Here is a 14049-nt window from a genome sequence, read left to right as displayed (position 1 = left end):
GTATTATGTCACATCATATTAGTTTGCTTTGCTTTTCTTAGTATTTTAATCTGTTGTTACATTTAAGACCTCATTCATAATTTTAAACCAAAGTAATTTGATAAATTCTTGATTAATAGGTCTATCCCAGAAAGATAGCATAATATAGTTTTATAGAATTTATAGTGTTATATACTAAAATACTCACATGCACATCATTATAACTCAGTCCCCTGTACAAAAATGTTTCACAATTTTTTCTTTCCATGCTGGCTTAATTAAGGCTTATATATATTCTGCCCAGATCATCTGTTAGTCAAAATATACCTAATTCATGTATTAGGAAACATAATTATCTACTTTATTAAAACTCTGTTATCTTTCAAAATATACTAACTGTGTTTTTGTTTTTTGTTTGTGTGTGTGTGTGTGTGTGTGTTTCTATTTTACTTGGCTCTTTGAACATTTCTGGACTACCTCATTTTAGAAGGTAATTATGTTTTCTTTTGCTTGAAAATTCTTATTTTTCTGCTGTAAAAGATTCTAATGAAAGTAACATGTTTCTCTTTTATAGGAAAAACCTTTCAACTCTATTCTCATAACCTTATAGCTTTGTTTGAACAAGCCAAAAAACCAGGATTAGCTGCCCATATTCAAACTCATAGGTTTCCAGATCGCATACTACCAAGGTACAAAATATTTTAATTCTGTTGGGAGTGAGGTGTATTAGTATCTTTTTTTGGGGTGCCTGGGTGGCTCAGTGGGTTAAAGCCTCTGCCTTCAGCTCAGGTCATGATCCCAGGGTCCTGGGATCGAGCCCCGCATCAGGCTTTCTGTTCAGCGGGGAACCTGCTTCCTCCTCTCTCTCTCTCTGCCTGCCTCTCTGCCTGCCTCTCTGCCTACTTGTAATCTCTGTCTGTCAAATAAATAAATAAAATCGTTTAAAAAATAAATAAAGGGGCGCCTGGGTGGCTCAGTGGATTAAGCCGCTGCCTTCGGCTCAGGTCATGATCTCAGGGTCCTGGGATCGAGCCCCACATCGGGCTCTCTGCTCTGCAGGAAGCCTGCTTCCTCCTCTCTCTCTCTGCCTGCCTCTCTGCCTACTTGTGATCTCTCTCTCTGTCAAATAAATAAATAAAATCTTTAAAAAAAAAAATAAATAAATAAATAAAAATAGCTAGTTTTCCTTTCCCACTAAAAAACTTCCTTTGTTTAATTCTGAAAGATAGTTTATACTAAAGTGCACTTCATGTAGAATTCAAAAGATCAGTGTTTTCTTAGCTTGACTGTGCAGGAGAACCACCTTCAGAAGTTTTATAAATATAGATTCCCAGGCCCTATCAGTTCTGGAGAATCAGGTAGTTTGGGGGCCGGAGTCTACGATTGGTTTTGTAAAGCTCCTTGACTGGCTCTGGTGCAGCCAAGTCACAAATCACTGTCTGGGAGCCGCTGCAGGAGAGTCCATTTATATTGTCCTGTGTTTCAGAAAATTCGCTTTAACAACAAAGATTCCTGATACAAAAGGCTGCCACAAATGTTGCATAGGTAAGTAAACGCTATTTCTCAAACTGGGTGATTAGAACTTTGAACATTTTTAAAAATCTTTAAGACCACGGAGAGTCTTAGGAAATAGGAAGGAGGGTAGCCTTTATATTTGTTTTTAATAAGCAGTTAAGGGGCCACTGAAGCACAAGACTGTGTGGCAAGACATGGCTTAAAAATGTTTGGAGAGAATAGTCCTAATGCTTTCTCAGAGCATAGTGTTCCTAGATATTTTTAACCAAACTCCCTGAAGTTGTATCTCTGCTAATTCCCTAGCTTACCATTTATTACTTACCATTTATTTAACACTTGCATTTATGTAACCATTACAGGTTACTGCTTTACGAGCATTATTATAAGACTTTAGCTAACTATGAAGTGAGAGGGAGAGTCCATCTAAGACCACCCTCACTTCTGACACCAATTCTAAGTTTGGGGGGTTTCCAAAACCACCCTCATGTTAAAAAATTCTCTAGAAGGGGGCGCCTGGGTGGCTCAGTGAGTTAAACCTCTGCCTTCAGCTCAGGTCATGATCTCAGGGTCCTGGGATCGAGCCCCCACATCGGGTTCTTGCTTGGCGGGGAGCCTGCTTCTCCCTCTCTCTCTGCCTGTCTGTATGCCTACTTGTGATCTCTCTCTGTCAAATAAATAAAATCTTAAAAAAAAAAAAAATCCTCTAGAAGGACTCAACTCACTGAAAGTGGTTATACTCATAGTTAACAATTTATTACAGGGAAGGGATAGGAATTAAAATCAGCCAAGAGAGAATGGGCATAGGGCAGAGTTTGGGAATAGCACCAAACATAGAGGTTCTGTTGTCCTCCCCCCATGGAGTAATAAACAGTGTTACTTTTCTGGCAGTGATGTGTGACAGTACACATGGAGCATACTCCAGCCTCAATACCCAGAGTTTTTATTAGGGCTCCCTCACACAGGCTTGATTGTCCACATGGCTAATCTCAATATCCAATCCCTTGGAAGGTCATTTGATACTGCATGACACAAACCCCAATCCCAGATCACATTGTTGGTCTTTTTGGCATGACTGTCCCTCCTCTAAGAATGTCCAGTGTTGCAAGCCCCCACTCTAAATCATATTGTTAGACTATTCAGTGACCCAAGGTCCCAGGCAAAGACACTCCTATCAGACATGACATTCCTGAGGCTTTGAGATTACCTCCTAAAAGGGGGACAAATGCCAGACTTCCTTTGGAGCAAGGTTAAATTTTTTAATATACAATTATTTACCTCATGTAACCCTCAGGCAATCCCATGATATTTGTTATGTTGCTAGTAAGAAACAGAACCTGGGGTCAGACCCCGTCCATGACTTCAGATCCCGGGCTCTTAACTTCCCATTTAATTCTGTTCGTTGAAGGAGTGAAGTTTTTCATTGATCTTCATGTTGCATAGTTCCATGGGATACTTTCTTAGTTATAAACAAATTTCATAAGCATTTTTATAGGTAGAGTCAGGTCCATGTCTGTTATCAGATTCCCAAGATCTATGACTCAAGAAGGGTCTAGAAACTTATAACCTAAGGTGTAAACTCATAAATATATTAAGATACAGCTTATTTGCAAATAACTACTTTTACAATCAGTATTCATAATTGTTGATGGGAGTCAAATTGAGGAGAAAGACCAATTATGAGTTTTTGTAGATTTGAATCAAGATAAGTTACATCTTTAGTAAAATATAAAAGTTATTTTCATCTTGCCTTAAATAAACTACTATGCCATAGATGAAATAGATTTCAGATGCTTCCTAGACTTTCTGTTTCAGTCGGTTTACTTAAAATACAGCTCCTTCGGTTGCATACTAGTTTAGGTGTTTTACTGTTTAAAACACTGTTGCTTGTAGAAGGTTCCTATGTTTAACAACCTAATCTATTAAAGATGTTTAGAAGCAATTTAAACATTTAAAATTTTAAAATTTTAAAATTAAAATTTAAAATTTAAGATAAGAGAGTGAAAAGGAAAGGGTAACAAAGCCAAAAAAAGATTTCCTTTTTCTTTACTTATTTTTATCATCCTTGTGAACAGAAACAGTCATTTTTCTTTATCAGCTACAATCACTTCAGATCATTTCTTCCATCCATATTTTGATATCAATGGCAAGCCACATTTCATTGTTTTTCCCATGTATCAACATTGCTTAGATGAGCATTACTCAGTTGTTGCTTTTAATGAACTCAACCAATTGTGTTCTCATATCAGAGTACTCAGTGTTTTGGTTGTGTCTGTTTTGCTTTGTTTTTTTCCAGTCAGAAACCCTTACACAGGACATAAATACCTCTGTGGAGCTTTACAGTCTGGAATTGTTTTACTTCAGTGGTATGAGCCAATGCAGAAGTTCATGTTGATAAAGGTATATATTACTTTATTTATAGTTTTCTTCTTTAGAAAACACTAGTATATAACTGAAGCTAAAATTATATGATCTCAGGGTGCCTGGGTGGCTCAATCGGTTGAGTATCAGACTCTTAATTTCGACTCGGGTCATGAGCTCAGGTTTGTGAGATTGCTCCCATGTTAGGCTCCATGCTAAGCATAGAGCCTGCTTAAGATTCTCTCTCTCCCTCTCGAGTATTAGGCTTAGCGAAATAAGTCAATCAGAGAAAGACAATTACCATATGATCTCCCTGATTTGAGGAAGTTGAGAGGCAATGTGGGGGGTGAGGGGGGTAGGAAAAGAATAAATGAAACAAGAGGGGATCGGGAGGGAGACAAACCATAAGAGACTCAATGTCACAAAACAAACTGAGGGTTGCTGGTGGGGAGGGGGTAGGGAGAGGGAGGTGGGGATATGGACATTGGGGAAGGTATGTGCTATGGTGAGTGCTGTGAAGTGTGTAAACCTGGCGATTCACAGACCTGTACCCCTGGGGCTAATAATACATTATATGTTAATTTAAAAATTAAAAAAATTTTAAAAAAAGATTCTCTCTCTCCCTCTCCACCTACCCCTCCCCCCTCTTCTCAAAAAAATACAAATAAAATGTTTAAAATTATATAGTCTCAATGCTACTATCTGGGGTCTATACATTTATAGTTATTTATGGGTGTTTACTTGGTTTAGGGGTTTTTGTATTCTTGTTAAGTTTTCCTCTCTAACTTCTGTTAATAAACTTATAGAAGCATCACAGCCATAAAGGTGAATCTGGCCAATTCTCTAAAACATATTTGTTACAGAAAATTCAACCTGATCATGGTCATTTTAGAGGCAGTCCTTTATTAGAAGTAGATCAATCAAGAAAGCCTTTCTGTTGGCTTTATTCAACATTATGAATGGGGGAGATTATTTCTAAATTATACTTCTGTTGTTTATTTTCTGCAGCACTTTGATTTTCCTTTGCCAAGTCCTTTGAATGTTTTTGAAATGCTGGTAATACCAGAACAGGAGTACCCTATGGTCTGTGTAGCTATTAGCAAGGGTACTGAATCAAATCAGGTTGTTCAGTTTGAGACAATCAATTTGAATTCTGCATCTTCATGGTTTACAGAAATTGGCGCAGGTAAGTGTTTTTAGCCTTATGTTAAAATATTGATACTTTTACATATTTTAAAAGACGCAGAGGGTGCCTGGATGGCTCAGTGGGTTAAAGCCTCTGCCGTCAGTTCAGGTCATAATCTCAGGGTCCTGGGATCAAGCCCCACATCTCTGCTCAGCTGGGAGCCTGCTTTCTCCTCTCTTTCTGCCTCCTTTCTTTCTACTTGTGATCTCTCTCTCTGTCAAATAAATAAATAAAACCTTTAAAAAAAAGAAGAAGAAGAAGAAGCAGAGTAAGCTCAATTAGCATGGGCTGGTTCAAAGACTTAGTCAACATAGTTTTCCAAGTAAGTCCAGAAGAACATGTACATATTGTTTATGATCTCTATATGCCTGAGACAATTGATACAAATTATTTTACCAAAAAAAATTTTAATGATTCCTGACATAAAAAGGCCTTAGTTGTTAACAGTTAATTTTTGAACTTACTAAATACTTAAATTTTCTAAGACATTTTTCAGATTTTATTAGCTTCTCAAGCAAAGAGAAGCTCTATCATTTTTCCCCCCACACTTCTTAGAATCATTAGGTTCAAGTGCTTTTCAGACTTGACTAGAAGCTTGTGTGACCTCCATGCTTTACCATTTAAAGATACTGGGAAATAGCCCTTTTGCTTTTTAAGAATGGTTTGTTAGCCTAGGATTTTATCAAATGTGTCTCATTGAAAGCTCTGAAAAGGTTGGGAAGTTTATTCTTAAACTTTAAAATCGAAACAAATCAACCAAGAATTTTTAAAGACCTACAAATTAAGTGAGATGAAGGGGATCTTTTACTGTTTGGTTTGCTAGTATATTATTTGATCATTTGTAACCCTATATTTATCAAGTCTTTTTTTACATCTGAAGCAAGGTTCAGTCAGAACTATTTCATTACTTACCACTGTTATATTTCCTTATTGCCTTGTGAAGAAATTTCTTACAAGCATCAAATTTGATAGTTATTATTAAATATCTTTTGCTCATTTGTAAGCTAAATTATAAGAACTCTTTATACAACCCAGCTATTGAAGTTGATGTAGAACCACACCAATGTCACTTTGGGAATAAGATTCAATATGAACCAGTGGTGTTCTGATAAATATTTAACAACAGGCACTTGGGGTACAGAGAAGCCTGGCTTATAGCAGTTGTCAGTTTCTGTGGTATAAATACTCCTGCCAAGGGAATCTTTCAAACTACCAACCTGATGTCATGTGGCTCACAAAATTCCTGAAGATGCAAATAGCATTGTTTTATTATCATGAAATATAAACAGCCCAAACAAACATGTTTCTGTTATGTAGTTACAGCTAAAAAGAAGAGTTATACATCAGTTTATTTAAAAACAAAGATCATTTTTGGTAGACAGACCAAACTTTTTTTTTTTTTTTAAACTGGTTAGTATATAATAGTAGTATAGAGCAAGGCATTTCATATAGTTATCTGTATTTGCACCCACCTTCCTCTGTTTGATATAGTAAGAGGTTACATTGCACAAGGGTAAACATTTAGTAAGTCTTTTTTTGATTTTGTGAGTGGAGAGCTTTGGGGTTTTTTGTTTTTTTTTTTTAAGATATATACTTATTTATCTACTTAATTACTTATTTGTTTACTTACTTACTTATTTGCTCATTTACTTATTTATTTACTTATTTACTTATTTTACTTATTTACTTATTTTACTTATTTATTTACTTATTTATTTATTTATTTAACAGAGAGAGAGATCACAAGTAGGCAGAGAGGCAGGCAGAGAGAGAGAGGAGGAAGCAGGTTCCCCGCTGAGGGGCTCGATCCCAGGACCCTGAGATCATGACCCGAGTCGAAGCCAGAGACTCAACCCACTGAGCCACCCAGGTGCCCCTGGTGGGTGGGTGGGGGGGGGTTGTTGCTTTGTTTTTTAATGCCAGAGGGTAGTAGTCTACCCACTTCGTACATTGTCTAGGCTAAAAGTAAGGCAGACCCCAGATTACTTTCTGAGGAGAGCCAGGACTCTGCTTAAGGGTAATCACCCTCAAGGAGAGGTTGTCCTTATTAGGCTTCTCCATTTTTGCAGATGATTGTTAATCCACCTCCCATCTGTGTTCATTGTTGAGGTCAGGCCTTGAGTTGGCAACAGTTTTTTGTTTTTTGTTTTTTTTTAAGATTTTATTTATTTATTTGACAGAGATCACAAGTAGGCAGAGAGGCAGGCAGAGAGAGAGAGGAGGAAGCAGGCTCCCTGCCAAGCAGAGAGCCTGATGCAGGGCTTGATCCCAGGACCCCAGGATCATGACCTGAGAGTTGGCAACAGTTTTAATGGTTAAAATAAACTCCTATTCCAAGACTCTTTGAATCTTAGTTTGATTTATTACTGCAGTATCTTTATCTCCAAGGGTGATGCTTAACAAATTATCAGCACTCAGTAAATATTTGTTGAATAAATGCATGTATGTAGATTTACTGAGAAAAACTATATTTTGGAGTATTGCCTGAGGGACCAGTGGTTGATCAGTTCTGTAGATCTAAATACTTCACTTTGGACTTTTTGAAAGGTCCACAAACCCCCAAAGTAATATATAAAACTTGTGTTTATGTTCAAATGTGCAGTTTCTAAGGGAGAGGGCTTCCCAAAGAGATATAATTCAAAACAACTGCTCTATGGGCGCCTGGGTGCTCAGTCAGTTGGGTATCTGCCCTTAGCTTATGTCTTGCTTGATACCAGGGTCCTGGGATGGAGTGCCACCTCAGGCTCCCTCCTCTGAGGGGAGTCTCCTTCTGCCTCTTCCTCTGCTTCTCTCCCCTACTGAGTGCTTGCTAGACCATTCAGGCAAACTGAAATGCCTAAAATGAATTATTTACCAAAATGTTTTACAAAAATGTCATCACACCTGTTAGCAGAGGAGCCCCATGAATATCAGCAGTTATGAGTGTTGCTTCCTGGAAAAATGTTGTTGACAGTATTGTCCATTATATTACTCTCTGGCCTCTTAATAGAGGTCCCACTTACACATACACACACATACACCAACACCGAGAAAGTTTCTCTCTGATCATAATTTCATGACTCTTTTTGCTTTTTCTGAATTACTGGCTTATTTTTTATCTCAGATGCTATGATTCAACTAACTGACCTTGCTTCTAGCCTCCCATTGGCTACTGTAAAATACACAGCAAAATCTAGTCATTGTATAGCATGTATTTACTTTCTTCCCTATCTTTACCTGTGGCTTCATTTTAAGTTTGTAACTCACCTTTCTATAACTAGCTGAGGTATTAATTAAATGCAAAGTTGAGTTTTTCTCAGCTCATTTAGCTATGCTTAGGACTTAGGTCTGTTCTAAGTTGACCTACATACATTTTTTGAAAGGTAACATAATTACAAAATATTAATTTCTGTGTTAAATTTTAAAGACTAGTTTTAAATGACAGAAAAAATTCAGAATTTGTGTTTCTTTTCTAAGTTCTGTTTTTTAAAGCATGTCATATAACGGTAACCTGTTTTTTTTCCCCTTCCAAGGCAGCCAACAGTTAGATTCCATTCATGTAACACAGTTGGAGAGAGATACTGTTTTAGTGTGTTTAGATAGTAAGTACGATTTTAAAGTTTATTCCGAATATACTACTTGATATAACAGATCTTTTAATGGAATTAATTCTATTATACTATAATTCAAGACTTTCACTTTTCTACCTTAAAGGTGACTTTTTTTAATTGATAAAAAACCTAAATTGGCGATGGATATAGTAATTAATTGATCTGTTTGTTAATACTATTCTCTGTTAACTTTTTCTTTATTTTGTTGGACCTACTTGGAAACATATTAGGACAGCTTGCCATAACCCTTGGGTAAAATTTTATATAAAACTATTCTTTATAAAATTCTGTATAAAACTGAGATTTTTTTTTCTACCTCACTGTAATTAATGGAAAAAATAGAAGGTTATACTAGTATAGTCACTTTATCATATAACATGAACTTTGAGAGTCCTGTAGAAGTGAGAGTCTAACGTACAGATTTGACACCTTCACCTGCTGCTCATGATTCTTTGATGCAGGGAAAGACGTCAGTGATAGAAGTATGTTGTACTATAAGCAGTTGAGAAGCAGAAAAAACTTCAACAACAGGAATTATTTCAATTTTCAAAGAAGTCTGCTTCTTAAAACCCACTTATTTTTATACAGTAGATCATGCAAGGTAAAATTCACCCAGACTTAAAATTATACTTGAAACTTGGCAATATTCCAATATTTTTAAATTACTGGACCTGCCCATAGGTGTTCAGGGTAATTTTAGAAAAATTGTTCTATTACTGAATTTGCCTGTATTTTTTACCTAATTTCTATTCTCTAAAGACTTCCCTAGTGAATTTGCCTTATATAATCATAAAGATCATCTATTATTATAGAGAAGTAAACCAAAGCCTAAATTGTTTCATTCACCCATCATTCTTTAAGTACTTTTGATTCTTTAAATACTGGTAAGATTGAAGTGTTACTCTGTTACTTTTAAGTGAATTTGATAAATTCTTTTTTATCCAAACAAGTAGGAAGTTCAGTACTGATTAAGTAAATCATCAAAACTTAATATTAATAATGTTGAACCTTTAGTGCTGAAATCTCTAAAAACTTTCTGATACATCTAAGGAAAATAAGTTGTGCTTAGTTTTCATTTTGTTGATATATGTATTTTATCAAAAAATGTCAGAAACCTTTAATTAGCTGAGCCCTCCATTTCCCAATTATTGAAGGTAAATGGAAAGGTGACTTCTTTGAGCTTTGGTGTTTTTTTTTAAGGGAACAGAATACTTTAAAAATGAGTTGTCAGCTATACAGTATAAATCAGTTTTAGTAAGCAGCAGTAGAGATAGGCCTATAATCACAAAAAATGGTAGATAAGAAAGTAATGCAGGGAAAGGGTGTGTTCCAAGTCAGAGTAAAAGATGGTTAAATTAAAAATAAATAGGTGAAAAATAGATTTGTGTATACTCACCATCTCAGAGTTTACTTATAAGAAATTATAACCCTTGAAAAGTACTGTTTGTTGCTCTTATGTACCTCTATACAATATTATTCATATACTACAGTTATGGATTCCTACAAATATTACTTATCATATGTTATATAATTGGTAAGGGAAAAAAAATCAACCCCATTTGCTAAGTACTTGGGCACTAAGATCGCCACTTTGAAACATCGTGCTTTTTAAAAAATGAGAATGTAAGTGTTCAGTATATCCTAAAGAGAAAGAAAAAAAGAAAAAAATAGTATTTACTAAAGAAGGCAATTTTATGTCTTATAAAACGGTTTTACACGTATTAATGATAGTTTTTCAGTGGGCATAGTTGAATCATGACAATAAATAGTTGAACTTTATTAAAAATATTTGTTCTGTATCCATAAAATACACATAACAAGTTCCATTTATTTTTAGAAGATTTGCATTTCCAGTTTTGACTTGCTTTTTCTTTTTTAAGAATTTGTAAAAATTGTAAATCTACAAGGAAGACTAAAATCAAGTAAGAAACTGGCCTCCGAGCTAAGTTTTGATTTTCGCATTGAATCTGTAGGTAAGTCTGCTTTTTTAGAAATTTCAGTACATTGACATACAATATCCTGTTTGAGAGATACATCATAGTCATTTGATATTTTATACATTATGAAATGATCCCCACAATAAGTCTAGTTAGTATCTGTCACCATACAGAGTTACTACAGTGATGTTGGCTTTATTCCCTGTACTGTACTTTACATCCCATTGACTGGTCTTATAACTGGAAGTTTGTACCTCTTCATCCCCTTCACCTATTTTGCCTAGGCCTTTGTTTTTTTAATAATGTGTTTAGAATACTTGATTTTTTTGTTCATTCCATACTTAGGGTTGTCCAGACCAGCACCGTCTTGTAGAAGTTTCAGTGATGTGGAAATGTCCTGTGTGCTTTTAAATATAATAGTCATTAATTACACCTGTTAAGTACTTGAAACATGGGTACTGATAATTTTAATTTTTTTAATTTTCATGTCATTTTGGGTGCCTGGGTGGCTTAGTTGGTTAAGCAACTGCCTTTGGCTCAGGTCATGATCCTGGAGTCTCAAGATCGAGTCCCGCATCAGGCTTCCAGCTCTGCGGGGAGTCTGCTTCTCCCTCTGACCCACCTCCCTTTTGTGTGCGCTCTCTCTCTTTCTCTCATTCTCTCTCTCTCTAATAAATAAATAAATAATCTTTTAAAAGTAGGAAAATAAATTTCAATGTAATTTTAATGTTAATAGCCACATATGGCCAATTGCGGTATCATATTGGACAGTGCAGGTCTAGACCTTAATAAATCTTCTGTTATTGTTTCCTGAGTATTTAAAACGTGAAATCATTTTTTAAATTTCTGTTCATTGTTCCCTTTGCTGCATGAAGTGAATTATGTTCTTCCAGTTTTTTTCCAAATCGTAAAGGTATTTGTGTGATGTGATTAACGGTGTTAGATATGCTTTACTCTTTGCCATGTAAAGTTCTGGTTGGTGTGTTGATGATAATTGCTTTTAGGTCCACTTATGTATAAATAACTAGTTTCCCATAGGACTTGGAAACTTAATGCCATTTTAATTTGCTTCCTTGTCAATGAGTATTTTACTCTGGATACTCATTGGTTTTATGATAAAAATTATTATATTTTATTGTTGTTTGCAACCTTATTGGTTATATGTCAGTAAATATTTTCCCAGGGATGATAGAACTTATGAAAAAATACCATAACTGGAAGTATTTTGAACAATATATGATATGACTCTATTAGAAGTCAAAAATAGTTAAAAACAAAGTTGGCAATTTTCATTTGGGCCATAAAAAATACATGTATTTCATAATTAAATGCATATTCTTAAAAAATGTGTTTCTCAACATTTAGAAAGTTTCTGTTTTATCTATTAAATATTTTAATGATTTCTCAACTGGAATTTTGCCCTTTTGCAAAGTACATTCATCCCTCTGTGTAAAACATTTTAAATAAAAGTAATTTGCTTGCAACTGGAAAATTTAATTTATTGAAGCAGGAAACTTAAACGTTCTGTAGATGGCCAGACAAAATGGATTTTGAAACTAGTTTCTTCTTTCACTCCTTTATGTGCTGGATATTGCATACCAGTTTCCAAGATTTAATATTTTCAGTAGGGATTCTGATATATAGATCTTTAGTTCCTTTTCATTTTAACTGAAACATACTGGTACCTAAATTTTTTCATATGTGTCACATTTTTCAAGGAATTTTAATTGTTACACAGAAGTTTGTTCCTCTTAAGCTACCATTTCTCCTACTAGTGAACTTGGAAATAATTACAAGGATCCTCCTGGGTAAAAAAAAGAGTCACTTTAAATCACCTTTTAAAAATAAAACTAGTAACTAAGTCTTTTTATTTGTCACAGTTAGTAAAGCATGTGATTTGTTACTGTAATATACTTTTATTTTTATTGAGCTAACTTACAGTCCCAGAACATTCTTACATTAACTTTTTACAGAGTCCGTATCCTATTAAGAAACAAAATGCTTCAGTCACTTTCTCTCTTTACCTTTACTGTGTAGGGTATGTGGCTAACTCTCCAAAACCAAATGGGCTCTCTCCCTCACTGTCTGCACTTCAATGACTGCAGCCCCCTGCCAGGAAGGGCCTGTCTCCTCCCCGACAATTGTGTGGCCTGCCTACTCTAGTTCTAAACCTCTGAGTTACCCCATAAGCGTGCCTCAGTGGCCCCAAGCCTGCTTGAAACCAAGCAGAAGATAGAGATGGATAAGGCACAAGAACAGGTTTCCCTCCAAGACCTTCAGGCCCCACCAGGAGAACAGGGGAAAAGGGTAGGGAGTCAGAGGGGCTGTGGCATGTTATACAATGGCCACACTTTGGGGTCATGGTCACTCCTGAATCCAAAGCCCCAAAGCCATTGGGAAGGTGAGCAAGCTTGGCAGTGAACCATCCTGTGGATAGTGGTGCCTCCAAGTCCAGGGCAAAGCCCAGGGTGCTCCAGAGGCCTGAGGTGGGTGGGGGTGGGGGGAATGAAGGCCACAGTTGTGAGAACTATAACTGGGAGCCCCTCCATAAGAATTGGCTTGCAGATCATAAATACTCAGTGTGTGGTTACACTTTGGATTGTAAGACAGGTTTATGTTTTAAAATAAAATTTGCAATAGGGAAATGTAAGTATAAATAAAAGATGCTTCCTTAATAGCTACTTGTAATTGTATGACAGTACTTAAATAACCATGTTTTTGATCCAAAAAACCAATCATATATGCTTTATTTTTTTATTCATCTAAGACAAAAGGTAGCATATGAAAGAGAAATTAATGTTGATATCCAGCTCAGTAGAAGTTAGCCCATGTTTAAATGAATGCCTGTTATATATATCTTTGAAAACTTGCATGACCCTGCCTCAATAAATTATTTGGGCTTAGGCATGGCTTAGCCACAAAAATGTTGGGAACTGATGGTCTAGACAGTGGAATTTTGCACCAAGCACTTGGAGAGTTTACATTAGTATTTATTTAAAACAGTGAAGGAAATGTATAATGAATTACTCCGTGCTTTTAGTTTCATTTCTCTCTAATCTTTTTTAGTATGCCTTCAAGATAGTGTGTTGGCTTTCTGGAAACATGGAATGCAGGGGAAAAGCTTCAAATCAGATGAGGTAAGGCTTCTCACTTTATCCCGTGATTTCCACAAAAGATTTTAAAGGTTGAAACATTCATTTTATGCATTTTCTTTCTGAACCCACATTACTCTGTTTAGTGCCTTTAGTGCTATGAACTGGTAGAGCAAAATTGCCAGTATTTCCCCTTCAGATAATTTTCTTTTGTATTCATTGTATGAATCTCAGTGGCCACAAGGGATTGTCAAACATGAGTTTGTACAGTTATAGTTCTCTACTTTGTAATTTGTAAATGTGGTTGCCAAGGTTACTAAACTTCTCTGAATTTGGTTAAGTCTTTCCATAATCAATACATGTATAGCTTCTTTTTAAGTATTATATTTAAA

At 35.7% G+C, this 14049-nt stretch overlaps 1 protein-coding gene across 4 annotated transcripts in view; it reads left to right on the top strand.

Annotated features, from left to right (window-relative positions):
- The window catches only part of MAP4K5 (mitogen-activated protein kinase kinase kinase kinase 5), a 109086-nt gene that overhangs the window by 88952 nt on the left and 6085 nt on the right, over nucleotides 1-14049 (top strand). For all 4 annotated transcript variants that reach the window (XM_046009654.1, XM_046009653.1, XM_046009655.1 and 1 more), the window contains 8 exons: nucleotides 467-469; nucleotides 554-668; nucleotides 1466-1524; nucleotides 3788-3891; nucleotides 4861-5038; nucleotides 8551-8619; nucleotides 10509-10601; nucleotides 13632-13702. In XM_046009654.1, the coding sequence (XP_045865610.1) occupies nucleotides 467-469; nucleotides 554-668; nucleotides 1466-1524; nucleotides 3788-3891; nucleotides 4861-5038; nucleotides 8551-8619; nucleotides 10509-10601; nucleotides 13632-13702 (692 nt within the window). The remainder of the gene's footprint in view (nucleotides 1-466; nucleotides 470-553; nucleotides 669-1465; nucleotides 1525-3787; nucleotides 3892-4860; nucleotides 5039-8550; nucleotides 8620-10508; nucleotides 10602-13631; nucleotides 13703-14049) is intronic.

Source organism: Meles meles, chromosome 6, assembly GCF_922984935.1.
Source record: "Meles meles chromosome 6, mMelMel3.1 paternal haplotype, whole genome shotgun sequence".
NCBI classification, from domain to species: Eukaryota; Metazoa; Chordata; class Mammalia; order Carnivora; family Mustelidae; genus Meles; species Meles meles.
The sequence above is the reverse complement of the archived record's forward strand: the minus strand, read 5'-3'. Positions and strand labels throughout refer to the sequence as shown.